General features: G+C 56.2%; 1 protein-coding gene across 2 annotated transcripts; it reads right to left on the reverse strand.

Moving 5' to 3' along the window:
• Positions 1-9,552: 9,552 nt before the first annotated feature.
• LOC123030432 (zinc finger protein 135-like) lies at positions 9,553-27,799 on the reverse strand. Of its 2 annotated transcripts, XM_044444348.1 has the most exons (5): positions 27,531-27,799; positions 18,039-18,220; positions 15,776-15,902; positions 14,727-14,849; positions 9,553-13,295 (listed from the first exon to the last, which is right to left on the reverse strand). In XM_044444348.1, exons 2-5 carry the CDS (start codon positions 18,066-18,068, stop codon positions 11,824-11,826), a joined length of 1,752 nt encoding a protein of 583 aa, XP_044300283.1. In that variant the 5' UTR covers positions 18,069-18,220; positions 27,531-27,799; the 3' UTR covers positions 9,553-11,823. The 2 variants fall into 2 exon arrangements, with proteins under 2 accessions (XP_044300283.1, XP_044300282.1); XM_044444347.1 differs by lacking the exons at positions 15,776-15,902; positions 18,039-18,220; positions 27,531-27,799 and adding an exon at positions 15,287-15,475.

Here is a 27,799-nt window from a genome sequence, read left to right on the forward strand (position 1 = left end):
CTTATGGTCCAGCTTTCACAGCCATACATCGCAACTGGGAAAACCATAGCCTTGACTATACGCACTTTTGTTGGCAGGGTGATGTCTCTGCTTTTTAGTATGCTGTCTAGTTTTGCCATAGCTTTCCTACCAAGGAGCAAGTGTCTTTAAATTTATTGGCTGCAGTCGCCATCTGCGGTGATCTTGGAGCCCAGGAAGATAAAATCTGTCACTACCTCCATTTCTTCACATCTATTTGCCAGGATTTGATAGGACCAGATGCCATGATCTTAGTTTTCTTAATGCTGAATTTCAAGCCAACTTTTGCACTCTCTTCCTTCACCGGTATCAAGAGGCTCTTTAGTTCTTCTTCACTTTCTGCCATTAGAGTGGTATCATCTGCATATCTGAGCTTGTTGATATTTCTCCCAGCAAACTTAATTCCAATTTGTGATTCATCTAGCCCTGCCTTTCTCATGATGTGCTCTGCATATAAGTTGAATAGGCAAGGCAACACTATACAACCTTGCTGAACTCCTTTCTCAATTTTGAACCAATCAGTGGTTCCATGTCCAGTTCTCACTGTTGCTTCTTGACCCACACATAGGTTTCTCAAGAGACAAATAAGATGGTCTGGTACTCCCATCTCTTTAAGAACTTGTCACAATTTGTTGTGATCCACACAATCAAAGGCTTTAGCATAGTCAATGAAGCAGGAGTAGATGTTTTTCTGGAACTCCCTAGCTTTCTCCATGGTCCAGCGTATGTTGGCAATTTGATCTCTAGTTCCTCTCCCTCTTCGAAATCCTGCCTGTACTTCTGGTAGTTCTCAGTCCACATACTGCTGGAACCTAGCTTGTAGGATTTTGAGCATCACTTTGCTAGCATGTGAAATGAGTGCAATGGTGCGGTAGTTTGAACATTCTTTGGCATTGCCCTTCTTTGGGATAGGAATGTAAACTGGCCTTTTCCAATCCTGTGGCCACTGCTGAGTTTTCCAAATTTGCTGGCATATTGAGTGTAGCACTTTTACTGCATCGTCTTTTAGGATTTTAAATAGCTCAACTGGAATACTGTCACCTCCACTAGCTTTGTTGTTGCTAAGACTTCCTATGGCCCACTTGACTTCACACTCCAGGATGTCCGGCTGGAGGTCAGTGACCATCCCATCGTGGTTATCAGGGACGTTAAGATCCCCAAAAGCTTAGGGACATCTAAATTATTGTACTGAATTTTATTGCTTGAAAGTGTTGTGGGGGGTTTTTTGGAAGTTGCCTCAAGAGGATTTTACTCATTAAGGTAAAAATAGACTATTAATACTGCTGCTGCTAAGTTTCATCTATCTAGCTAGCTATATAGAAGTGTTGGGCTGGGCCCTGGGAGATCCAGGTCCTGGTCTCCACTCAGCCTGCAATTTCCTGGATAACTTGGGGCTAGTCACAGACTCTCAGCCCAACTCTCAGGGTTGTTGTGACAATAAGATTGAGAAGAGGAGGAAATTGTGTAAGCTGCTTTGGGTCCCTTGAAAGGAAAAACGAAAGAACAAACGAATATACTGGCCTGTTTTGTAGAGCCGTTGGAAGGAGTAATGTATGCAAAGTACACAAAGGAAAATAGTGAAGCATTCAAACTGAGCTGCTTTCATTTATTTATATTCCATTGTTTCTTGTAAGCAACCCAAAGCAGATTGTATGATTATTTTACCCCCCAACAGTTCTGTGAGGCAGGTCAAGCTGTGAATCGAAGCCCAGCTCAAACTCAGCCGGTGATCTTTGTGGCCAAGAGAGGACTACAACTCAGGTCTCCCGAGTCCCAGTTCAGTGCTCTGCCACACTGGCACTCATGCATGTGCAATGAATATTATCAAAAAGGAAGAACAAAGACAGGGTAACCTCTGAGCATGCACAGCGTCCAGCCCCTGAAGCACTATCTAGATGCAACATACCCACAGCCAGCTGGGGCCAAGGGGGTCACCACTTCCGGATGGGAGGGCTGGGCTTCCAGAGTCTTCAGCCTGTGCAGAGGCTGCCTGTCAGAAGCTCCTGCCCAGCTCAGTCTTACCTCCACCAGCCTTCCCCAACCCGGTTGTGCTGGCTGGGGATGATGGGAATGTCCCAGGCTGGAGAAAGCCGAGTCTCCGTCACAGATTCTCGCCCATCCTGGGACCGAGGCGCTTCTGCATGCAAAGCATCCAGCAGAGCTGCAAGCACACCGTGTTCTCTGAAATCAAGCACCGAGATGAATGGGGACAGATGGGGGCCTGGGAGGCATCCTGATCGGTGCCGGGTCACTTCTGTTGCTTTTTCAAAGGCTGCTGAAGCTGTTATTTACGGGGCTTTTTGCTGTCAAGCACACAGTGCTGGGCATCAGCTTGATTTTTTTGTTGCATCTGGCTTTGATATTTGGCATTCTAAGACTTGATTACCATTTCATTAGTTGGATTTAAATGATTTGTGAACCAATTTGAGCACCTTTGGGATGATACAGCAGAAGTGTTTAAAAGATATTTAAATAAATATTCTGCCCAATTTGGGCAAATCCATGGAATTGTGACCCTTGGAGATGCTATGGAGGCATGCCTTTTTTTAGCTCTTCCAGTCAAAGCCTTTTCTGCAAGATTAATCTACCTCTCCTAAAAATCAGTCGCAATGCGCCCTTCCCTACTTTCTCCTGAGTTGCTGTGCATTGTCAGCCTCTGATTTTTGCACATGCAACAACAGGTCAACTTTACACCAGTGGTTTCTTCCACCCCAGTTCCACACAGTAGCACCTGTGAGTCCCCATCTTTCCCCACCTACCCCCACAGAAACAGCCAGGCTGCCTCTGACGGAGGCTTCCCAGGGTAATGCCAAGCTTTGCAGACATGCAGCGAAAGGCTGGCAATGAATCCGACGCCTGAAAGCACCTTGTTCAGCACCAGAAAATTCAAGGGCAGGGAGCAGGAAAAAGGAGAGACCAAGTCAGGACTAAGAGGGCTCGCCCCCACCCACAACCTGGGCTGGCAAAGCCACATTCGGAAAGGGGCAGTGGGGCGTCCAAAATTCAGCCATCTCTGGAAGGGGCCAAGCCCTGCTCCTGGGGGTGTCAAAACTCCTAATGGGAGGAGCTAAAGGCAGAAGGGGTGGGGCCGAAACACCAACAAAGCCTGCCTGTTTTTTTAATCTCAACCCTCTTCCTGACCTGGGAAAACCCTTCAGCCTTTTAGGCTGGGGCCAAAACTGCACAGAAGCTGGGAAACTGCTCGACCCCTGGGGGTTCCTGGAAAGATCTTGGCTGGAGTGGCTGCTGGGAGGTCTCTGCTCATAGTGCACCTTGGCTTCGGCCCACGGCAGCTCCTGGGTCTGTCGCTTAGGCACTGGGACAGTTTTCTGGATGACAGAACACTGTCCCCTCGCCTGAGCCAGCTCGTGCTGGTTGGAGGGGCCCCCTGCAAAAGCGATGGGTGCCCTCTCTGGCCGCGGTGGGCTCCGGTGCAGCAGCAGCAGCAGCAGCATGTCCAATCAGCCACCGGGTTTTGCGTCAGGCCGAGGCTCTTCCTCTGCGGGCATCATGCCACCAGGAGCCGCTGCGCTTGGGCGTGGGAGGAAGGCTGGCTTCTGCTTCTGTGGTCCCATGGCTTTTGCAGGGAAAGTGACGGTCAAGCTTGCATAAACATAGAATAACATCAGCCAGAAAGGCTCGTGGGCTGCCAACTCCTTTCCCCTGGAAGGCGCGCTGAGCCCAGCATGTGAGAGCTGGCTAAGGCTGCCTCAGGAAAATAAACAGCAAGTGCTCAGGGGTAGCCTCTGCTTCTTTGAGGGCTGACATGACATTCTGGGCCTGAGGCTGGTCAGTGAGGCCGGGGCCAAGGGGGCCGAGATGTGCACGCCATTTGGGCCGCTGGTGCATGGATGCCAGTCGAAAACGAGCCACGGCAGTTAGCGACGCCATCCACCTCTTCGGCGCGGGCGTGCCCTGTTGCAAGGGCTGGCAGGCAGCTTCTGAGCCTTTGCCACTCTCCCTTCTCAGGGTTCTTTATCCTCCCGCTGGACTTGGACGGGGTGGCCCCTCTATAGAGGCCTGTCCACTGCAAAGCACAGACACGTCCTCCCGACTCCTGTTGCAGAAGACAGTTCTCAAAAGGAGAGGGCTGGGTGGGTGGGTTTGGTCTGTTTTTGCTCAACTGCCTTCCCAGATTATTTATAGCAAAGCGGCTGGGAAAATGGCCATGAAATCTTTCCTTTTCCAAACGCTTCTTGGTTCAGCTTGGATCTCGAGGGTGGCAGAAAAGCAGCTGTCCGCAGCAGCGGGTGTTTGTCTCAGCTCAGGGCTGAGTGGGAAGACCAAAGAGGGAAGCCGGCCGCTCTCCCAGGAGCTTCAGCGGAACTGATAAGGACTAATTGGCTGGAAACACAATCCAGGCACAGTTGCATTTGCTTTGCAATTAGCCCATTTATTTAATCAACAAGCTCTCTCCCGTGAAAGGACCCCTGCACAGAAGGGACGGAGTCCACCATGGCTGCAGCGCAACGAAGAAAGGGACCTTCCCACGTCTCGCATTGTGTGTGCGACGGGCACCCAGACACGCCCACACCCGTCCCACAGCCTGAAGTGGCAAACCTGTGCATCTTCAGACAGAGGAAAGGCCTACAACTCCCAGCATGCTCCAGCCAGGGAACACAGCCCCAACGTACAGAGCACTGCCCCCCAGCTCTTGCCAGCCTCCCCTTTCCCCGGGTCAATGAATGATAAAGATAGATGTTGAGCATTTCAAAAGGGCCCCATTAATCAGTCAGCAGGCACTTTTTAAAAAAACAAGCAAGCATCTAAAAACTGCCCATGGCCTGCAGGGTGGGAACGAGGCGTTGCTACTGCCCTTCCGAGGTGGCGTTTGCTGTGGCCGGGGTCAGCAGCCAGCTGGCTGGGAGGCAGGGCAGGCGAAAGCAGGCGCTGGTGGCCAGCGGGTCGTCTTTCCCACTCAAATGGGCTCAACTGGGTTGGACGGGCAGCAGAAGCAAACTCTGTTCTTGTTATCGTGGCAATGCCATGGTTCGCATGAGCGCATAACGTGCAAGCAGGCAGGCGATTTCTGCAGCAAAAGAAAAACCAGGGTCTGCAAGTCTCGTTGTTCAAACATGCTGCAAGTGCTGGTGAAGTTGGAAAGTACAAAATGGAAGCTGAGCGAGGCCAGGACTGCACGACTGAAGTGATGCAACGAGCCGGTGGACGTGAGCCTAAGTCCAGATCCTAAAACAAAGGCAGACAACTTGAAGGGGTCTGGAGCGTTTCCATGGGCCACATGCCTGCTGCAATCACACCACTGAACAGCAGTGGGGAAGGGGAGAGGGGAATTGGTTGCCTCCGACCTTCAGCAGCAACGCCTGCCCAGACTTCAAAGGACACCTGCAGCTTCTCTCCAAGCAGCCCTTCCTGCTTGAAGGCCTGGTAGCAGCTGAGCAATGGGGGGGGGGGGCAGGCAGGCAGTGGGGGCACATGCAGTCTCTGTGCTCCCCACAGGTCACACATCTCAAAACTTCTCCAGGCTGTGGAAGGCTGATGTGGGATGTATAGACTTCCCTGTCACCAGATGATGATGGCTAGATGAACTTATGGAAGATAATATTATCAATGGCTACTGCAAGCCGTCATGATAGCCCAGTTGAATAATAAGAATATTTACCACCCATGTTAACAATATTAGTTATTAATATCAGTAATATTAAACGCTGTTATTATTTAAGTCCCACGAGAACAAGGATTTCTGTGGTGGGAGGCAAGCTCAGGTTCCTTCATTGCAAGGGCTGCAGCCAATGTTTCATTTCCCTTGGCGGACCTGGAGGTCAGAGAGCAGAAAATGGGCCTGCACAATCCGTGCGGAGGCAGACCCACATGCTGCCCCACTAGGGCCGGGCAGGGAGTCCAGAGGCACGGCAGCTACAGCACCCTCCCGCCCGTGTCCCCAGCACCCGGCGTACAATCCCTCCTGTCTCTGATCCTGGGGGTAGCTGGGAGCCATCGGACTAGTAGCCACGCATGAATCTGCCCTCCTGAGGCTCCGCTTCCACCGGAGAACCACGTGCCTTGGGACAAAGGCCCTCCTCGCCTCTCCTGCCCCATCCACCCTTCGGCCCCAGTGGATCGACCCTTCTGGGTGCGAGGAAAAAGGAAGGCAAAGCTCCCCTGCTCACTTCCTCCTCAGCAGGCGCGGCGACGCGGGGCGCTCCGGGAAACTGCCCGCGCCTCCCGGGGGGGCCTTGTGTCCGCACCTGCCCTTACCGACCCGCCGAGGCCGCCTTTCCAGCGACCGGCGCTTGCAAAAGGCGGCCTTGTTCTGGCAATGGGCCTCGCTGCGCCGCCACAACGCCAGGACGGGGTGAGCAGCCCTGCGAGGGCGGCGGGCCTGCTGCGCAACTTGCAGGGAGCCCGGCGGGCCCCCCAAAGCCCTGCCGGAACGGCCCCGCGGCGCCCGGGCTTTTCCCCGCCCCGAACGGAGCGCCCGGCGGGCGCGGCGCCTCTTTGCGGAGCGCGCGGGCGCCACCTGCAGGCGGAAGACGCACCGCTCGGCCAGCGGTTCTGGGGCTCCGGCCCGAAAAGCCCGCGCTGCCCGCAGGCGCGCCCGCCTTTCGTTGCCCTCTGGTCCAGCGGATATTTGGCACTCGGCACGGCCAGGTGGCCGGCGGAAGTTCGAGCCGCCCACGTCTGCCAGGATCTTCGTGGGGAGCTTCTTCAACCGAGAGGCTCCAGCCGTGCTGGATTACAACTCCCATCAGTCCGACACGGCCACTGGCCAAGCTGGCTGGGAGAAGGGGGCTGGAGAAGGCCGCTCTGGCCACTGGCCCCTCCAGCCCAGATCCTGGCTTGCAGCTCGCCGGCAGCCTGGCCACCGGCTGCCTCCTTGGTGTAGCCCCCTCCTCGCCCCCTGCTCTCGCGCTGCAGCTGCCTGGCCAGAGCGAGTGGGCAAGCCACTGCAGGGGAGGAGCAACTCTGGGGGCCCCGCTAGGCTGGGGGCCTCCGCAAGCCCGCCCGCAACACTGCCCTTGCTGAGATACGCTGCATCGCAGCATGGAGGCTCACATTAGCTACCAGGGCCGGTAACTCTCGGTTGCCTTCTGCTCCCTTAATTGGCCTCAGCCCTCTCAAAAAGACAGCTGAGCATGTGCTCTTGGCCACATCCTGTGGTAGCAACGCCCAGGTTGTTGCTGTACAGCCCCCATCATCCTCAAGCCAGCGGGCCAGTCATCCGGGACTATGGGAACTGTTGTGCACAACCCTCTGAGGGGGCTGGGTCGCCCACCGGATTCTCATGTTATGACAGCCATTTCCAAGGCATGGTCTTTTCTACCATGGGAAGCTAGCTGGCCATTTGCTTCAGAACTGACTGGCTGGCTAAAGCAGCTGGTGTCTGAACATGTCCAGAGAGCCTTCCCCTCAACGATGAGGTAACGCATGGATCCATTGCGCCTCACATGGTTGCTGGAGCAGTTTCAAACTCGATGCCTCATCTTGCAAATTGAGCTTTGCAGCAAAGGGAGTTTCAGGGTCGTGCCTTATCCGATCAGGCCCACCAGCGGCTTGGGATGCAGTCATGCACAGAAAAGTCGTCTTTCCCCACCCCAAAGTTTTTATTTCTCGTATGCATACAGGTTCGGGGATGCACCAGGCACTTTTACAGGCAAAAACTGGAGACCGAGCGTCGCCGTGTCTCCGCTAGCATACAACTGCAACCGGACTGGTGGTGGGCTGCAGCTGTGGCGAAGGAAAGTGGGGAGAGCGGTGTCCATTCCAGCCGATGAGCACCAAGGCCCCCCCCCCCCCACGCCTGCCCTCGTGCAGTCCCTTTCCTGCTGCCCACGGGCATCGCGTCGCCAGGCTCCAGCGGAGCGGGCCCAGCGGCCCTCAAGCTCGCCAGCATCCCCTGCAAGGAGACCGGGAATGGCGGCCAAGGTCCTGGGGAAGCTGGTCTGTGTCGCTGCCCATCCGCCCACACGGTGCAGCCACAGCCCGTGACCCACAGCAGAAAGGAAGGTGAGCACCGACGGAGCACGCTAGGCGGGCGAGTGCTGGACGCACCCCTAGCCTCCAGCAATGCGCCTGGACGCATGGCAGCCCCCAGGGCCAGTAGGGACGGCTCCCCCCACCATCTCAGGGGCCACAGAAGAGAGCAGGCCCTTTCCAGCTCTTCTTTGCCCCCAGAGGGAAGGGCCTGAGAGTTTCCAGGGCTCCAGAGGGGACATCCCAGATGGCCTTTCCCTGCCAAGGCAGACTTGTGCCCCCCTCCGGACAGAGAGATCTGCTCTCCTCCATCCCAGGTGCCTTCCCGGAGCCAGAGGGCTGCAGGATCTTTGATGGTGTTCACCGGAATCTGCAAGCACCTCTGGGAACTTCTGAGGAGCACAAGCCGGATCTCACCAGGGAGCCAAACAGCTGCCTGCTTGAGCCACCAGAGGGTCCCGCTAACCCAGGAACAAGGCCTTCCCCAGTGTCAGCCACCTCGGCTCCCGCCCTGGCTGGGCTTGCCAGGAGCTGAACCGCGGCCTTTGCTGGGCATGGCGTGTCCCGCCAGAGACTGATGGCGTCTCTTCTTCATGCAAAGCAGCCTTCACTGTGAGCAACGGAGCTGTGCTGGCGGTTCTGGTGGGCTCTCCGGGGCAGGTCTGCACCGGGGGCCTTCTGCACGCAAAGCCGAGGCAGACGTCCGGGGCAGGACAGCACTCGGCCACCTCCCCCGGCTTCCATGCTCAAACAGTGCAGCCCGCCACGCGTCCGTTTACCCACGGGCTGCCGCATCATGCCCATGGGTGCCGGACTGCCGGCCACACACGCAGATGGCATGGGTTGCTGGGGTCAATCAACCCTCACGTGACCCCAGAGCAAGCCATCATGAGGCATTAGAGGGCGGTCTTGCCCTCCATCAAGGGCTCAGCCACGCAAGCTGAGCACCACTCAGAATGGCCCCTGGGGGCCTGGCACAGTCCCCTGGGAGGGGGGCAGTTACGCCATGGCGGGCTGTCAGGATGTGCAAACCAGGGCACCTTCTCCAAAGCTTTGGCCAAACAGCCCCTCTCCCCCATGCTGCTCATTCCCTGGGCAACCCACCCCTCACTTTCTAAAGAAACGTAAAATTCTACATTTGGAAAACAAAAAACTCTAAGAAACTGTCACCTCACATTTCTTCCAGCTGTACGAGGCGCTCCCATCTGTTCCTACTGGGTGCTGTCATTCCCCCAAAATCTGAATCTCCAGTGTGTACAGCTATGATGTATTTTATTAATTTATTATATTTATATGCTGCCTTTTCCCCTTCAAGGAACTCAAGGCAACTCCATATTTGCCTCCTCATCCTCACAACATCCCTGTGAGGGAGGTTGGGCTGAGAATCCGTGCCAGGCCTGAAGTCACCCGGTGAGCTCCATGGCCGAGCGGGGACTAGAACCCGGATCCCCTGCGCTCTTAGCCGCTACACCACGCTAGCTCTGCTAGGATTCAAGATCAAGACAACACTGGCCAAAGTACATTGCTGATAGACTTCTATTTCTCTTTCCACGTGCTACCTAAGTTTTTGGAGGAGGAGGAGGAAAGAAGCAGAAATAATAATAATGGATTTTCTACTCTTTAACTCCATATTCCCATGCAGAGGGGGGAATTCACACAATAGTCAAGTATAAAACCAGGAAAGGTGAATTAATCAGTTTAGAATAGAGTTTGCCTTGCCATAAGACAAAATAAGGAGTCAGTACAGCGAGGGGAAATTCACTGGGAAAATTCCCCTTTGCAGACCACAATTAAATGACCAAAACCTACACAAGATGTCCGGGGCTTGCATCTTGCTGCAGCTGTGCTCGCCCCGGGACAAGGAACCCCCCTTTCAAAGTCTGCAAGGTAGCAGGAAATGTCCTCGCTCAGGCGCTGCTTGTGCCGATCAGGCCACTCCGTGCTCGAGCAGAGAATAAATCTAAGCAATGCAGTACTGGTATAAATGCAAACTCGCCCTGCCCGGGAAGGAGAAGGGTTCTGCTCACAAAGTTCTACTTTAAACAACAAGTACATATACACAGAGCGACACGAGGCGGAGCTGCCAACTCTCACGGGGGCATGGCTCCTGTGCTTTGAGCAGCTGCAGAGTGGATTTTGCTCAGCCAGAGGGAAGCGGCCACTGCTGCCTTCCAGCTTGCCTTGCAGCTTTTGAAGACAACAGAGCCAGGCTAGTGCTCCGCCGTCCTCCATGGCACCCAGCTCCTCCCCTTCCCCCAGCCTCTCGTGGTAAAAAATTGCATACTTTCATGACAGTTCATCTAAACACAGGTAAACATTAAAATAATTCATTTCTGTAAGAAAATAGCAGCCACACGGCCCTGGGTGGATTTCACAGAAATTCACAATGAAGACAGGACAGCATTGACCATGAGCAAACCGATGGCACTGGGATTCTGTCTCGGGATCCGTGCGCCGGAAAAAACTGGGCCATACGAGGAACGTGCTGGGATTTCCCGTTGTTCCCAGTGCGTTTGGCAGGTGCTTTCTTCTGCGCATGGCCCATGGGAACACACAAGGCCTCCCCCTCCTTCCAGGTGGCCATGCCAGGAGATGTCCCGGGCAGCTGAGACCCATTTTGACAAGCTGGGCTGCCAACCGGGTTGGCCACGTCCAGAGCCAACCTGCCCTGCCGCGACTCCCAGTCAGGCCTTCTCTGTGCCAGTCTTCGAAGGGGACTTGGGTGATGCCGGGAGCAACAGAAAAGACACCTGACTAAGCCGGCTGACATCCAGCTACCAGGAAAGGCTGGCTGAGCCTCAGCGACCTGCGGCGCTTCCGAGGCGAGCAGGCCCAAACCGAGGGCCCCTTCCATGCTGCGAGCAGGACAGCAGAGCCCTCTCTGAAGGTGTGACGTGCCCTTCTCTGCCAGGCTGTCTGGGCAGCACTCAGGACCGCCCGAGCGACAAGGCTTGGATGAGCTCGGAGGGCTCTGAGCACTGCCGGTGAGAGGACACGGTGCAGCCACGCAGGAGCGGGGGGAGCCTCCCCCTCCTGGGGGGTTCTCTGCAGCGAGGAAAGCGGTGGCAGAAGTGCAGGGGACACGTGGGGGCGTTGCACATGGAAGGAGACGGCGACCGAGCCTAGCCCCCAGGAGAGTCCGGCGAGTGCAGCAGGGCCCTCGAAGCGTCCTCTGGGAGCAGCCAGGTCCAGCAACCCGTTCCAGGCTACCTGGGGGCTCTGCACCCCAGGCATGCATAAACGGGCCGCGCCAGAAGGGAGAAAGCTCCAGCAAAGCTGGGAGGCCCCCCTGATGATGAGGGAGACCACCGCAGGGCTCCTGCGGACACCGGACAGAGCCCAGGCGCCGAGAACATGGCTTGGGGTGGGCACAAGAAAGCCAGGGCGCAGGGGTCCGAATACCCTCTCTCGTCTGGTCTTGAATCCAGGAGGTCCCACCTCCACTGGGCAGAAACGGGGCGACGCTGCTCCAGCCCTGGCTCGCCAAGACGCAGGGACAGCACGGTGCTTCTCCAGGAAGGACAGGCGGCTTTTCCAGATGGGCAACGGCTAGCCCAGCAGTTGGTCCCAGAAGCAGGACAGGATGGCGAGGACTGTCCCCCGTCTGTCTCTGGCAACTGGCAGGCTCCCTCTGGACAAAGGAAGTGCCGGCGGCTTCCCCCGGGTTCTCTGCTCCGGGGGCGTGGGGGAGCCCGGCATGATGGGAGCTGCAGTTCAACTCTGCAGCCAGTGGGGGTCAGGGTGCCAAGCTGGGGTGTGTGATGCCTGCCACCTGGCGATCCGCCCGCAAAGCTGTGGTGCTCTGCCAGGGAGCCCACACCGCCGTCTCGGAGGCTTCCTATTTCTCTGCCCTCCCGAGGCATGGACCCCGGATCACAACTGGGGCACCCAGGCCTCCGCGGTGCCGGCCGGGTCGCTCTCCTGCTTCGGCTCTTGGAGGTTGAGCAGGAGCAGGGCCCCCACGGAGACGGTCTTCAGGCTCAGCATGCCGAGGGGGGCCGGCTGGGGGGCGGCCTGCAAGCAGGGGGGCCACTCTGGGGCGCTCTCCACGGGCTCCTTCTTCAGGGCGTGTGCCCGCTGGTGCTTGATGAGGTTGGCGCTCTGGCCAAAGGTCCGGTCGCAGTGGGGGCACTTGAAGGGCCCCTCGCCCATGTGGACGCGCCGGTGCCGGATCAGCGTGGAGCCTCGGCGGAAGGTCTTCTCGCAGTGGGGGCACTGGTACGGCTTCTCGCCGTCGTGCAGCCGCTGGTGGCGCATGTACTCCTGCCGGCAGGTGAAGGTGGAGTCGCAGGAGGCGCAAGGGTAGGGCTGCTCGCCGGTGTGGATCCTCTGGTGCCACGTGTACTCCTGCTTGTACCGGAAGCTCTTGTCGCAGCCGGGGCACTTGTAGCTCTTCTCCCCTGCGTGGCTGCGCTGGTGCCACGTGTACTCCTGCTTGAAGCGGAAGCTCTTCTCGCACTCGCCGCACTTGTAGGGCCGGTCCCCCACGTGGGCCCGCTGGTGCCACATGAACTCCTGCTTGAAGCGGAAGCTTTTGCTGCACTCGGCGCATTTGTAGGGCCGCTCCACGGAGTGGGTTTTCAGGTGCCACGTCAGCTCCTGCTTGAAGCGGAAGCTCTTCTCGCACGCGCCGCACTTGTGGGGCCACTCCGCCGTGTGGGTGCGCTGGTGCCACATGAGCTCCTGCTTGTGCCGGAAGACCTTCTCGCACGCGCCGCACTTGTAGTTCTTCTCCCCGGAGTGCACCTTCTGGTGCCAGGTGTACTCGTGCACGTACCGAAAGCTCTTCTCGCACTTCCCGCACCGGAAGGGCCGCTCCTCGCGGGGGACCCTCTGGCGGAAGCGGAGCGACAAGCAGGCGGTGCAGGCACAGGGCTGTGCCCCGGTGTGGCTCTGCGGGGGCGCCACGGCCGGGCTTCGGCGCCTGCACCCGGGGCACACCTGGGTCACCTCCCCTGTGGGCGCCACAGCAGGGGCGCTGCGAGCCGACGGGGCGGGGAAGCACTTCTGGCACTGGGTGCAGATCAGCAGCATCTCCTCGTGGCTGTCAGGCGGAGGGGCGGAGACCCCGGCGGGCCAGAAGCTGCCTCCAGAGGCGCAGGGGTGCCCCACCTGGAAGGCGACGGGCGCCCCCTCCTGGCCTGCCACTTGGCCACTGGAACTTGGCCACTGGAACTCCGTGGGCCAGGGAGGTGTGGCGGCGGCGCCCGGTGGCCAGGTGGGCAACACAGAGGCAGCACTGTTGTCCAGGGCCCCCTTCGATGCTTCCAGGTGTGCCACGTGGCCTGGCAGCCCCTCGAGGTGCTCGTCGGGGTGGGACTCCTTCTTAACCAGGATCTGACCATCTGCTGGGACAAAAAAGCACGTCAAACACGAGCAAGGGAGGACCAGCGAAATGCCAACGGCCCACCAAATCTTGGAGCAGCAGCTGGGAAAGCGGCTGGCTCTCTCTGCATCGGGTTGCCAGTTTAGCTAATGGACGACTTGGGCTAATGTACGTATCTAAGAGGCGACTGCTGAGTTTCTGTCAATGCTGCTGTGAAATGAGCCTCTTCCTTTCTGCTGCTTCCTTGGATGGTGTAAGGAAGAGCACCCCCTCCCATCACACTCCATGGAGCAGCTCCACTCTCCGTATTGCTAGCCTGGCTGGGAAAGACTGCGGCTCAGCGGCGAAACACACGCTCTGCACAGGAAAGGTCTCCGATGACAATCCCGGCAACTCCAGGGAGGCCTAGAAGAAGAGCCTCCTTGGAGATCCTGGAGGGAGAACGCTGCCTCCCCATCCGCCTTGCAGAAAGAGCCTCGAGCGGTTGTCGCACGGGGCCCCAAACTTTTTCTGCTGCAACAGCAGCTCCAAAGCCTAGTCAACCTTCTGTCCAGCATTTCAGCGTTCTGTCTCCCTCCTCCTCCTCCTCCTCGCACAGAATCATGGAACAGTAGAGCTGGAAGGGGCCATGAAGGCCGGCAGGTCCAGCCCCTGCTCAGTGCAGGGCTCCCAGCGAGACCACCCTGCTCAGATGGTGTCCAGCTGCATCTTGGGTGCCTCCAGGGCGGGAGAGCCCACAACCCTCCTGGGGCATCGGCTCCTCAATCTGGTCCAACAGTTACACCTGATTAACTATTTGGCTGTTAACCAAGGATTCATTAAGTAAGCATTTTTACATATTGCAAAGAAGGTAGCTTTAAAAGCATCTACTGGGAGTCTTTGGTTTCTTTTAAGCAACACTGGGGGAACATAATATTATTAATAATATAAAATAACAGGACCCAAAAATAGGAAGACAGCTCAGGCCAGGGACTGTCCCTCTTTGTGGTAGCCACATTTTCTTTTCTTCTACAGATTCCAAGATGACATCCATCCACCCCAAACGCTGCAACATGCCAGGTTCGTGGCCGATGGTCTAGTTAGTGGCCAGCAACCGCACCCCCCCCCCCCCCGCATCTGTGCTCCCCCGGGGGGTTGGCCGGCTGGGGGAAGCTGGAGGTTTCTTGCCCAGGGGGTTTGCAGCTGGAGCTCAAATGGGCCACCGGGGCTCACTCTGAGGGTGGCCTCAGATACATGCCAGGCAAAGGAGAGAGGCTTTGTCCGAGAGCCGCCTCCGTCTGTTCCCCCCCACTGGGGGGGGGGCACAGATCAGAGGAAGCCCCCTCGCTTCCCCTTCCAGCCAGCAATGCTGCAGCAGCACCCCGGGTCTCCCCCACATCCCTTCAGGCAGCCCCCTTAAAGGCACCTCCAGGGGGATCGGAACCTGCCGACTCGCCGCTTTCAGACTTACCCGAGCAGCCATGTCGGCAACCTGCTCTCGCCTTCGGGAAAGGGGGCTCGCCAGCGCGGCACGGCTCCTCCCCGTGCTCGATCCGCGCAATTACGCTGGGCTTCTGGGCCTCCAGGTCGGGGACTAAAAGCAGGAAACAACAGTGCAGGCTGAGTCTGTCCCCCTCCCCCCCCCCCCCCCCACGTGAGGGGAAGCACGGAGAGGGCAGCCCTCCCCCTCCGCGGGCCTCTCCTCTTGCTGAAACCACCCACGGCCCACGCTGTGCTGCGAAGGTCCTTGGCAAGGCTCCCCCTTGGCCCCCTCCCTCAGCACCCACCCCCTCCCTGCCAGCGTCACCAGCAGCGCCTGCCCTTGTCCGCCTGCCCCCCGGTTCCTGCTGCCTGGCCCGACGGGCAGGAAAAGGCAGCACCCTCTTCGCTTCACCTCTGCCGGCGCCCAGACCAAGCAAGAGGCTGGCAAATGCAGTCACTGCAACAGCAAAGAGGAGAGGCAGCTACTGGGGGTCTGGACAGCGGCCCCTGCTGGGCACGGGCCCCTGGCAGGAGCCCCATCACACCTACCTGGTGCCATTCCTGACCACCCCCCAAAGAGGCACCCTTTCCTGCAAGCTCTCCAACACCCCAACGCCTTTCTCACAGAAGGCGAAAGGGGGGACTGGGGTGGATGGGAAGACCGGTGCAGCCCTTCCCTCCCCAGCCGCCATCTTAGGCCACGGCAGATGCCGCCCCCGGGGGGGCCCATGGGAGGCATCTGCGCTTGCGGGTTGGGGGCCAAAACATGGCTTTGCTCCCTTGTCTCCTGAACAGGAAGGCATGAAGCGGCCTGCCCGGGAATTCCTCGACCCAGACCGGAACGGCCTGGCGCTCTGTGAGCACTGCATGTCCTTCTTGCTGGAAGCCTCTTGGCTGGACTATGATTACCGCTGACGATACTTCAGAAGAAGAACAGGCTCTTAATAACAAGTGAGTAAAAACGGACGCTGGCCTTTCTGAGCGCTCCGAACTGAGCGGGGCCACACGCCCTCGCCCTGCGGACTGGCAAGCGGCTACCTAGCGAAACGAGCATCTCATAGTTGCCTCTCATCACATCCTTGTAGAGCTCTTTCTGCCAGTCCGACAGCCACTCCCACTCCTCCGGGGAAAAGTAGACGGCCACTTCCTCAAAAGTCACCAGATCCTGAAAGAGGAGCACAGTCAGAGCAGTTCGGAGCCTCCCGGGTTGCAGCGCCCATTTTCTGAAGCAAACTGAAATCGAGGCATGGAGCTTAATCTGGCTTTGAAATCGTTTGGCTCTTACTTTGCATAATGTATATTGTCATTTTTATCATGCTGCTTTCATCAGTCATGAAAAGGGTGAAATTGTATGCAAGGCAATATGCATTTATTCCATTTCCCATCTCTGGCTTCTGAGATTTCAGTAAGAACTGTCTACATACTTGCAATAAAGACTAGAAGCTTGACTATTTTTCCTTTAAGCAAAAGCTGCCGTTTCTGTACAACAAACTAATTTGTGCATTACCAGACGCTGCCTATTTCCTGCAAAGCTGTCAGATGCACCCCTTTAATCTGGCATAAAGTGTTCCACGCGAAGCCTTGCTAATATAGGATGGGGAGCAGTGCGGTGTGATAGCTAAGCCTAAAGCAACATCAAAACCAAGATCAGTTGAGACAAAGCACTGCTTTTGTCTCCCTTTCCAGAGGAATAACGCTGCGCTGGCTGACGTACGGAGATGCGATGCAGCAGGTCACAGCGGAGGGGGGAGCTTCCGTTCCGTGCCTCTACAAACCCTTAAAGGGGAGGGCCAGGTAGGAAAAGCCCATCCTGCCCAGGAGCGCCCTGAATTTGCCAAGGAATGGGCACCCTGCGCCTAGAATGAGGAGTGGTGCGATTGATCTGGCGCACCTGACACCTGTCTCCGCTCTCGCAGCAAGAGGAAGGCTGAGAGCTCCTCGTTTCCACAGGACAGGACTTGGCTGGTGGGGGAACATCAGCTGCTCTCTGGCCATTTCTCGGCTGCTGTTTCTGAGCTCTCCGATCCAGGCAGAGCCAATTCACCCAAATTGCCCCACATACCTTGGAATGACTGCCCGGGCGAGTACAGCGCCCATTTCCTGGGCATTTCCCAGACGGCAGATCCCTTCTGTGGACTCCGTGGGAGAATTCCAGGCAGAAATACAGAGGTTCATGCACAGAGGCACTGGGTGAGCAACAGGGCTGCTTGATATTTTAATGAGGAGCAAGGAAGGGCTGACGGTTTCCTTCAGTAGGAAATGCCCTAACTTGAGTGTAAGCTTGTATCTCAGGGCTGAGGACTGGGAGACAGATTCGGGGGCATAGAGCCAACGGATTGCGGCTGGTATCCAGCATAGCCCCGAGGAAGACTGGACCCCCAGCACTAACCCACAGGGCCCAATCCACCTGGAGCTTCTGCATGGGTGCCGCCGGAATGAAAAGCAGCGGCCGTTCACAACATGGTCGCTTACACACTGCCAAAGGAGGGCGGAAGAGGAAAAGGGGTTCTCTAAAATGCTCATGTGCTAATCTATACAGGGAATGCAAGTTCAGGAAGATCTCCCGTAAGGTAAACAGACATGCAAGGCGCCCCACTCTCCTGGGGAAGCCACCGCAGCCAGTGGCAAAGGGATCCGGGCGGTGTGGCGGCAGCAGTGGGCAGCCAGGGCCCGGGAGACCCAGGTTCTAGTCCCCATTCAACTGTAAAGCTCACTTGAAGGACTTTGGCTCGAAGCCTCACCTACCTCACAGGGTTGTTGTGAGGATAAAATGAAGAAGGAGAGAGGAATGGCCAGGTAAGTTGCTCTGGGTTTCTCAAAAGAGGAAAAGCAGTGGGATGCAAATGTAATAATAACATAAAAATAATACACTACCATAGGAGTCGAAGGCCAAAACATCTGGAGGGCGACCAACCGCCCAGGCCTTCAAACGGAGGAATATTCTCAGACAGCCCTCCAGATAGAGGACTGCCTTTGTAGAAGAGGACACACAGCCAGCCCAGTTTCATTTCAGAGGCACATGCAAAAGAAAGTCCCACTGAACCACATCCCTTGGAAATTGGAGGGCAAGATGGGAGTGGGGATTTCTTCCACATCCACCTGGGCTGAGCTCCTGTTCAAATTAAGCTGCTCTGTTTGCACTTTGGATTGCAAGCTGCTTGGATTGCGATCCATCCATCTGGCTCCTGGCACAGGCCGTGCGCATTGGCGGGGCTGCAGAAATGGCTGAATCATAATTTTAAAAAACAACAGCAACAGAATGGCTTACAGAACAGCCCGCTCGGCACAAGGGCCCTCTTACCTGGAGAGCAGGTCTGGTGGCTGCAGCCATCTCTCGGCCAGGGACTTCCACGGGCAGGACCACTGGAGGCTAGCCAACGGCCGCGCAGGATTCGGGTTCGGGATGTCGGGGTCGTGGCTGCTGACAGGCAGTCCTTTCAGGGCGGAGGCAAGCACAAAGAGGATGCAGCTCTGCTCTCTCGCCTGCCAGGGAGGAAGAAGCAGGAAAATTGGGTGGGGGCAGAAAAGACTAAAGCTAAAGCTTTAAAAATCAGGCAGGGCAACCAATTCCAAGTTTCCAAACCAAAAAGAGTTGGCGGCTTTGAATAAATTTGCACGAAGCACATGTAAATAACTCCTTTGCTTCCAGGAGGGGGAAAACGAATTTGCAAAAGGGGAATTTGCATAAAGGCTCACCCAGCCTTCCCCAACTGGGAGCCCTCCAGAGGTCCTTTCAATCCTATGAGGAGAGGTGCAGTCCCAAGGATGGGGCGAATTCCCCTGTTTTCTTGCATTAAAATGCCTCCCTGTAACACGGAGGAAGGGTGAAGGGAAGACCATTTCCTCAGCACGGGGGTCCGCGGCAAGGAGGAGTCGTTCCCAGGGGCTGCCCTCAGGACAGGCAGCTTGCTCTGAGCCAAGGATCTGCTTGAGTTCACACAAAGGCCATGACCTTTGTTTGCTGGTGGAGTGGCTGGTGGCACGTGGAGCAGGTCACGGCTGCAGCCAAGTTCGGAGCTCCGGAGCCCAAGGGGAGAGGCCCACATGCAGGGAGCTCTACTCACATCCACAAACCAGCGCGAACACGTCTCATGCACACCAGGAGCGCCTGGGAAGCCCGTTCCAGACAAGCCACACCCCAATGCTTGACACTGCCGGAAGCAACAATCTATGGTAGGCAGGAAACTTGCGCTCCCCCAGGCGCTGCAGGGACCACAGCACCCCATGCATCTGCTGGGCTCCTTTCCAAGACGGCACTTTTCAGTGGGGTCCATCCGACACCACGTTCCTGGGCTGGGGTTCCAGCACCGAGCGATTTCATTTTCCCACAGTGCCCAGCCACGATGCCAGGCTCAAGACTTTCCGGGAAAGCAAAATGGCACCTCCAAGCCACTCAGCCCGGAGCTGCTCCCTCGATCCCACTGATGAAGCAAGTGCCTGCTGCCGCCAAACACGAGGGAGCAGAGGCGTCACTGGGCCAGACCCAGCAGCAGTGGCGCCGTGCAGAGGCCTTCCAAGAAGCACGCTTCAGCCCTCTCCTGACATGCTGCACCGAGCCATGGCCGCTGTCCTGCACCATGCTCTCCGGGCAACTTCAGGGTGTGCCGTGGGTTGCCATATTCCAGCTGCACAAATCCAGGCAGTCTTTTTGGTCGCTGTTGCATTATTAGCAGCGGTGTTAATTATGCAAACCATGTAGGAGTGGAGGAAAAGGTTTAAGCAATTCCCTCCCCCAACTGCTCTCCCATTCCAAAATCTCTTCTTTTGAAGTTGCATTTTAAAGGAAGGAAGACTTAGATACCTGTAACCAGGTATTTGAGTCCTCAAGGACAAAAATCCTGAGGCTGCTTGCAAAGCTACAGGTGCTTTCCGGAAGGCCAGCCCTGTTGAACAAGCACCTCACCTGAGGGCACAAGAACCCTTCAGAAGCCGCCCTCTCCCGACTCACTTCATCCCACAGTTGGGCACTCCATGGATGTGTGTGAGTCTCATCAGGTTAAGGTGGCATTTTTACCTGCAAGACAGATGCGGGGGGGGGGGGGGGATTCAGCACAAATCTATGCAGGTCTTACCAAGTCCCACTGACTTCAATAGGACTTACTCCTAGGAAAGTACGCCTAAACTGCAGCCTCCGTTAACCTGTTCATGCACAGATCATTACATCAGGGGTGCAGAATCTCTTTCAATTTCAGAGACGTTCTGGGGACACTTTCTGGTGGTGGGTGGAGACAAAGATGAGGGGGCGGGACCAGAGGCAAAGGGGCGGGACCAGAATACTAGAATATTTTCTGCTGAAAGTTCTTACTGCCACTAACTCATCCTTCAACTGCTTGAAATGGAGGAAAATATGCACAAAAGCTGTGATACCCCTGAATAGTGTTTGCGGGGAGGGGCTGGGCTGCAACAGAGGGGCAGGGCCATCTGGAATACCCTGGAGGGTGGGTTAGTGGGGGGGGGCAGGATATTTGGCTTGCAGGCACCAGGCTTTGCAGCCCGGTCTTACCTGCTTGGATACTAGTGACAAGAGGACCTTTCCCTCCCGGCTCCCAGTCTTCAGCCTGTCGATTCCCTGGGACTGGGAACTGAGCCCACAGCTTCTTGCCCCGTTTCACCCGCCGGAGGTGTGGGGCCGCACTGCACTGGGATGGCTGGTGTTCTCACAGAGACCCCGTCAGCACGACGGCAGAAACGGCCCGAGCTGCATCCAGTCCCGCCCATTCAGCCAACGACCTGCTGCCCGCGGGACATGAGCACAACGCAGCCTCCTGCCCATGTTCCCCAGCAACTGGGGCCCCCAGGCCCCCTGCCCCTAATCCTGGAGGGAGCACAGGGCCCTCGGGGCCAGTAGGGGCCTGCTCCTCCGGGCACTGGCCTGATCCCCTTTCGAAGCCACGCAGGTGCTGCCGCCACAACACCACGCGGTGTGAGGAAGGACCCTTGGGCTGGTCCCGGAGCCGCACCAGCTCCCTGGGAAGACCCGGTTCTGGCCCCGAGGAGAGGGAGAAAGGGCCTCCTCCCCGCCGCTCTCCACCCCACCAGAAGCATGGCACGGCCTTCTGATTCAGCGGGTGCAGGCACCCCGTGTGCCGGGGAGGGAGAAGAGGTGCCAGCGGTGCGGCGGAAGGGACTGGGCAGGCGGCAAGCCTGCAGGACCGGCTCTGCTCTCCCTCCAGAAGCCACGCTCCGTCAGCTAGCGCTGCCACGAAGCCAGGCACCTCTGGGCAAAGAGCCTCGCCCACGAGCCACGCCTGGCACACAAAGACCCGGCCTTGCTCCCCCACCCCAGGGAAATGCTTCGGCGACTTCTTTTTTTTGGAGGGTGGGGGACTCGGACTTGTAGCTCTTTCCTTGCTGATCCACAGCAAATTGGGTAGAGCCCCGCCTTCTCCCATTAGACACGCGAAACAGGGACAGTGGCCATTCGCAATAAATGCAGAAGCAGTCATGATGGTTCCCTGCAGGTAAGCTTTTAAAGTCGCATTCCACAGCTTTGGACCCCAGCTCCCAGGATTGCAGCCACTGGCCTTGTGGCTGGACACAATGAAACCTGCCACCTGAAATTTCTGGAAATATCTTTCAGCTTGGGAAGGCTGGTTAAACTCTTAGCAGATCAGGAAGGAGGCATCTTGTCCTCTCTTGGCCTGCACTCCAGGCAGTGCAGAAGCTTAAAGAGGAGCCACCGGCTCTTTTCCACACACCTGGCCAAGATCTGGCAACACATGCAGAAAGTTATTAGCATCATGGGCACTCTCACAAAATGGCTGCCATGGTGGTGGAAGTGATCACAAAATGGTGACCTTGGCCAGTCCCCAAGGCAAATCTCCCAGAAGGCAATTGGTGAGACTGGAAGAAAAGCATCTTGTCCATGGATCCATGGACGAGGCAGAGACAGGGTCTAGGTCCCAAAACTCTCCTGTTCTGGGGGACCGCGCCTACCAAAAAGCTCGGGAAGTAAAATGAGCGGCATCACCTGCCCCACACAGGAGAGCCCCCCACACTTTCGGGGGGGGTTCCTAAGCATTGCTTGCACGGGTGGCTTCAGAAGTGACTAACTGTGGCAACCCATGCTTCTCTCTCCAAGCAATATCAGTCTCACCAGAGTTTCTTTGCTTAATGATCTGTATTGCTACATATGTCTCTGAGCATACACGGAGTGAAGTGTTGGCCCTTTCCTACCATTCGTTTCCCCAAGCAGTCTTCGTGAGCCCTTCTCAGACTCAACCCTGGAGAATGGGCTTCCCTCCTGATTGGGCTTCCCTTTGGTGATGAAGGTGAGCCACGGGGGGGGGGGGGGGGCTTCTCCATTGATAAATGTCCCGTTTTGACATCTCCTCCCTCAGGCTGGGATTCCTCGATGCTCCTAGGGCAGCGGTGCCTGGATTCCCCACCTACCCCGGGACCGGTCTCCCCCGCTGCCACCTCGGGTTGGGTCTCAGGACCTTGAAGCCTCGCTGGAGGCTGAGCCGTTTCAAAACCAGAACCAGCACAGGGAGTGTGCTGGAAGTTTGGCAGGATGCCCACGGGCACCCCCCCCCCCCCAAATCAGCACTCAAGCATCATGTGATGAACTGCGGTTCCAGGAATGGAGTCCGGCTGAAACTCACCCAATGGGCAAAGATCCATTTTCCACTGATTTTAGGGAGCGGATCCAGCACACAACCCTGTTCAGCCGTCCTTGGAACGGTCATTGTGCCAGGCAGCCACCCCGAGAGGGGATTTTTCACCATTCCAGCTTTCAAAGAAGAATGGTGCCATAAAAATTGCACGTGAGTCCGAGATCAAAAGAATGTCAGACAGACCTGACGGGCCAGAGCCAAAATCCATCTGGCAGAGCCGGCAGGGGCCAGCCACTTATGCGGGAGTATCAGTGAAGCGCCTCAAGGATCCAGGTCAGCCTTCCTAATGTGGTGCCCTCCAGGTATTTTGAACCACAGTTCAAAGCATCCCTGCTGATCCACCACGCTGACGCTGGAGGAGGCTGACAGCCGGAACAATCAAGGGGCTCTGTGCCAGGTGCAAGCAAAAGCTGAGCAGAATCATATGGCAGGTTCTGCACCCAGACCTGCAGGGTAACAGGGCCAGGAGACCGGACACAGAGGGCAGGGGAGGAAAGCATCGCCATTTCTGGGAAGCCTCTTCCGAGACGCACTGAGCCAGTGGCAGGCTGGTTCTGCTTTGCATTCACCCCTCTTGTGCCAACAGTCCTCTGTGAATTCAATCTTCTTTTAAAGCGACTGGCCACACCACCTCTTGCTGGTGGTATTAAAAGTGTGTGCATGCTTGTGTGTGTGTGTGGACAAGAGTGCATGACATAGAGAGCTTCATTTAAGAGCGAGCCAACGTCTAAGCACCTTAAGACACTTCCTTTTTTCCAAAATAAAGTCCCAGTCATGAGAAGACCAAAACAAAAAATAAAAATGCACAGGCTGTCCATTCGAAAAGCAGGCCTCACAGTCCAGCTCATTCATGCAAATTTTATGCAAACAGCATGAGCAATGTGCAGATTAAACATGCAAATAAGCCACAGCCCTCTGGCTCCCGAAGCGTTTCCATGGCGGCCCTCCGTGAGGAACACGCCGGCCTCGCTGCCGCAGCGGGCACTCACGGGGCTTCAAAAGGGGCAACACTTGGATGGGACGGACGGCTCCCCGGCCCTGGGCAGCGCGGGTGCCAATGCTGGGCCCACGTCACACAGCAAGGACCGGGTTTCCTCCTCCAAGCATCGCCCGTTGTTGTTGAGGAGAGCTTGGAAATCTGTGAGGTTCTCCGCAGGCTTCTGCGTAATGGGCACAGAGAATTTTTGTGAGCTGCAGGAGCCTCGGCTGGAGGATGTGTGCCTCACACCAGGAGATGTCTCATTTGGGTAATGAAGATGATCCTTGACCACCGTGCTAGCCCAAAATCAACCTCTGCAGGTTGATTTGGGAAAGAAAGTTCCACATTGCACCTGGTTCCAAAAGATTAAAATCTGCACCTGGACCGAGGCACGGCAGCCGGCAGATGGGGAGGACAGACATGATGGAATATTCTCTGGGTCAGATGCAGAAAACTAGCCTGTCAAAGAACAGGTGAAGCCAAAATACTTTCCTGCCCTGTTAGTACAGGAAATCTTGAGCACTCCCACATATAAAAGCAAACGGTTTCCCCTGTTATCTAGCATAACAGGGAAAAGCGCCGTAGCTGAAAGCAGCCTCCTTCCTGATGTGCTAGCTTTCTATGCACAAGGAAAGCCTCACAAGGCGGAGCACCTGGTCCTGCAGCTGCCTGACGTGCAAGTCACGATCCTGGGGAGAGGACGGGGCCTGAGCCACCTCCCTGGGCAACGCTTCTCGCCGTGTGCGCCATCCCATAGAAGTGCTTCCTCCAACAGCAGGATAAGGATGGCCTGCAGGGAAGTATGATTTTTTGCGCCAGGCCAACTCTACCGTCTGGCACAGCGAAACAGCTGGTGGAGGTGCGGCAGCTTCCTCTGCCTCAGGTGTGCTGGAGGACGCTTACCTGCTGCCAGCTTTGAAGAACAGCTCAACCACCAGTCCAGGGAGCTTCAGAACACGCCCTGGGGCAGGGACGCTACCTTGTCCTTTGCCTCAGACAGCAAAACGTCTTGGCCTGGCTCTACTGGATATGATGGGATCAGAGGTCAAGAACCAACCAATATGCTCTGCGGGCTTTTCTACTGCGGGAATGGCTTCCGTGCCCTGCTTTTTAACAGATCTCCAGGGGGGCCAGGTTAACTGGCACGCTGCCCCAGCAGTAACACCTTCCCCCAGCCCACGCTCCGCTGCTCTGACAAGCACCACTGTCCGCAGCTCCCTGACCAAGCTGCAAAGCTTCATCTTCCCCCAGGAGCAGCTCAAGACACTCCCCTTGCAGTCAGTCCTGGCACCCTGACAGAACTGGTCCAGGCTCCACCTGAAACCCACCCGATAGTTTCCCTTCTCCTCCTCACGTCTCTGCCCATCCTCTTTGCAGCCCTTGCAAATATGCACACATTTAAATGAAGCAACGGGTGTCACGTAAGTGCCTGCTGCCTGGACAAAGTGGCAGAGGCCATTTTAACCGCATGCTTCCCCGTGAATGAATTCACAAACGCAAACACACCAAGGCCCAGATTCCTCCTCCTGTTCCAGGTATGGCTGGGAAAACTAGCTCCAGACATCCAGAATATAACACCAGCTGCATCTTCAGCACATACACACTGTCAGAAGAGTCAACATGCGCACGCTTCCTAGGCCGCTTCGGCAAAAACCATCGCTCAAATATAGGACTGCACTGTGAAGCAGATAATTCCATTAAACCATCAAGAAATATAAAGCCCAGAAATTCATAGTAAGGAAGGGAAGAATGTTCAGTATTTCTGAAATGAGAAAATAAGTTTTAAAACTGTTCGGCTGGTAAGTTCATTCTTTCCCGCCTGCAAGGGCCCTGGATATTGTATTTCAACTACGCTACCACTTCCATGAGTCTTAAAGCAATAAAAACGTGGGGCAGAGAGTCCCTGTGTGATGTTGGAGCAGCTGAAAGCTGAGCTTCAGTATATATCTTGTCCCTGTTGTTTTATTCTCAAACGACAGCAGGAAAATTGCTGCCCAAATACCAGTGGCAGAAAAGATTTGTGAAGCGGTCCAATTTATACCTATTCTATTGGTGAGAAAGCTGGCAACCGTTAAAGCATCTGCATCCGCGGGGACAGGCTGCTTGCACCCGACAGAGGAGTTGGATGCCAAGTTCTGCACTGGCCCACCACCCGTGTGGATGAGAGCTGGGTGTGCACCGCCACTTCTTTCCAGCAGGAGCCTGCAATGTGGGGTTAAGCAGCCCGGGGTTCACGTAAGACCAAAGCAGCACGGGGGAGACGCGCTTCACCACAGCCTTGCCTGGAGGACTTCCACTTCTCCATGCTTCCTCCACAAGACATAAACAGTCAACACGTCCGTTCCGATACAACGGTCCCCAAGAGAAGCCCTTGCAATGCGGAGTGAGAAGCACTGCCTTAAGCGACTGATATTTAAATGCTCGTAAAACCTGGCCACGGCTTCTCAGGGGATGCCTCCCCTGCAGAATCACAGGCAGGTGCAGGGGCTCAGCGATCCAGACATCCTGGAGCACCTTTCCTGCCAAGGGAACTCGACTTACGATGGGCCTTGGCCAAGCTGGGGCCCTCCAGATGTGTTGGGCTGTTTGGAGGCAGGGGGCGCACAGGAGAAAAGCTGAAGATGAAGCAGGGAGAGGACAGCGAACATAATGCTTTTCTCCTGCTACAGCTGGATGGCTGCTCACACCCAGCATCACTAACCTGTCGAACACACTGCTGCCAGGTACGGAGAGTAATTGCATGGGGCCCTTCCTCTGTCTAAGGACGCCCTGGAAAAAGGCAGCAAGGAGGGCCGTCTCAGTGGTGGTCCCCCCACAAAGATGGAACAGTCTTCCCACAGTAACCTGCCTGGCACCAGCACTGTAATCTTTTCAGCATCCGGTTAACACTCTCAGGCAAATACTGGGATATGTCTGTTATTTTAATCAGGTCTAGTTGTGATTTAAATTGTTTTAGAGATTCCAAATGTTTTGAATTTTGAAAACTGAAATTTTACACTGTGTTTTTTGTTTCTGTATCTTTATTGCAACCATTTCTATTATTGTATGCTTAGAAATTGCTGTGGGTGGTACAGAAAAGAAATTAATAACAACATTATCAACTTGCAAAAACCTGATTGCAGATTACACCGCTTTCTGGAAAAGCTCCCTGGAATTACTCATTAACTGAATTTAATTGTTACATCACCTTTTCCCAGTTATTTCTGTATGGCTTACAAATCATCCTACAGAACAACAGCATTTTCTCTGTGCTTTCATTTGCCCCTACAGGAATGGTTTTTTCCTCCATCTGTTGTTTCTATTTTGTTGTATTTTCTGCTGTTAAACTGCACCTTTGTTGTAGTAGTAGTTGTAGTTGTTCAGGATGCTGAATGTTAGTTGCTCTGGATTTTAAAAACTCCAGATAAGCAGATCAAAGGAACCTCCATTTTTTGAGGACTATTCCTTTGGATGCCAGCTTTTAGGAGTAATCCATAGTGGGGAAAGCGCTGCTCCCTGCCCGACTTTTACTAGGGCGTGAGCCCCATCGAGTTGAGTGAAATGGGCAAAGAACTGCGCCTTCAGTAGCAGCCTGATTCAGCCACATTTCACACAATTTGTTCGTTTCCAATCTGAAGCACATCGGAGGAGAAGCAAATCCTATGGAGATCAATGGGACATACTCTCAGATGAGCGTCTTACAAGTTTGTAGCCCGAGCGTGCAATCCCATCAATGCCGGGGCAGAAAAACGTCCCACAACAGCCCCCTCCCCCGCCCGGCCTAAACACGCCAACTTCAGCGGAAAGGGCTCGCTACCAGGGGCTTCCTTCGGGGGCTGCCTTAAGAGCGGGAGACGACCGGGTTTCCACCCTTGCGTTGTGGCGAGATTTTGTGCAAACATACAAAGGGGCCGGCCTTAAATTGCCTTTCGTACGGTCATTTGTGGGTGGGGTAGTGGGAGAAGGAGGCTCGAGAGCCAGACAAGCCCCCCGCCCGCCCGCCCGCAGCCCCCCAACGCCAGCCCAGGGCGCGCCTTCTCTCCGGGAGGCAGGAGCATCAGGACCTTTCTCCCAGCCAAGGGACCCTGCGAGGGGCTGCCCCTTCGCGGCCCGCTCCAAAGCCCTGCGAGGGGGCTGCCCCCCCCAGCCCTGAAGCCGGCCCAAGCGAGACACAACAACCACGCTCGCTGCCAGGTAGGGCAGCCGCAGGCGCACTTACTTGGGAGTAAGTAGCCGCGGGGGCTACTTTGGCGGAAACGCTCGCAGCCGTGGGCGGCAGCTTGCGGGGCCCGGCGCCGGCCAGGAGCGTCTCTCACCCACGAGTATTCACATGGTGCGAGGCGTCCTGAGGGCGCTTGCGCGGATCGGGGCCGTGGCGACTTCTGGGCCTGCTCCTCGGCTGGCCAGGCGGAGAGCGGGGGGAGAGAGGGCGCGCCGCCAGCAGGCACCGCTCGGGCAATCCGGATCCGATCCGGATCGGCCCCTTGC

Source organism: Varanus komodoensis, unplaced genomic scaffold (genome assembly GCF_004798865.1).
Source record: "Varanus komodoensis strain SLA01 unplaced genomic scaffold, ASM479886v1 scaffold44_3, whole genome shotgun sequence".
Classification (NCBI taxonomy): domain Eukaryota; kingdom Metazoa; phylum Chordata; class Lepidosauria; order Squamata; family Varanidae; genus Varanus; species Varanus komodoensis.

What these genes read in the sequence shown, in the direction of transcription:
- LOC123030432 (XM_044444347.1), bottom strand. Translation starts at nt 15,467, where the DNA reads ATGGGCCCCCCCGGGGGCGGCATCTGCCGTGGCCTAAGATGGCGGCTG. An exon ending in GTGGTCAGGAATGGCACCAG is followed by an intron (nt 14,850 to 15,286) that starts GTAGGTGTGATG and finishes TCCTGCTTTTAG; the next exon opens with TCCCCGACCTGGAGGCCCAG. An exon ending in TTGCCGACATGGCTGCTCGG is followed by an intron (nt 13,296 to 14,726) that starts GTAAGTCTGAAA and finishes TTGTCCCAGCAG; the next exon opens with ATGGTCAGATCCTGGTTAAG.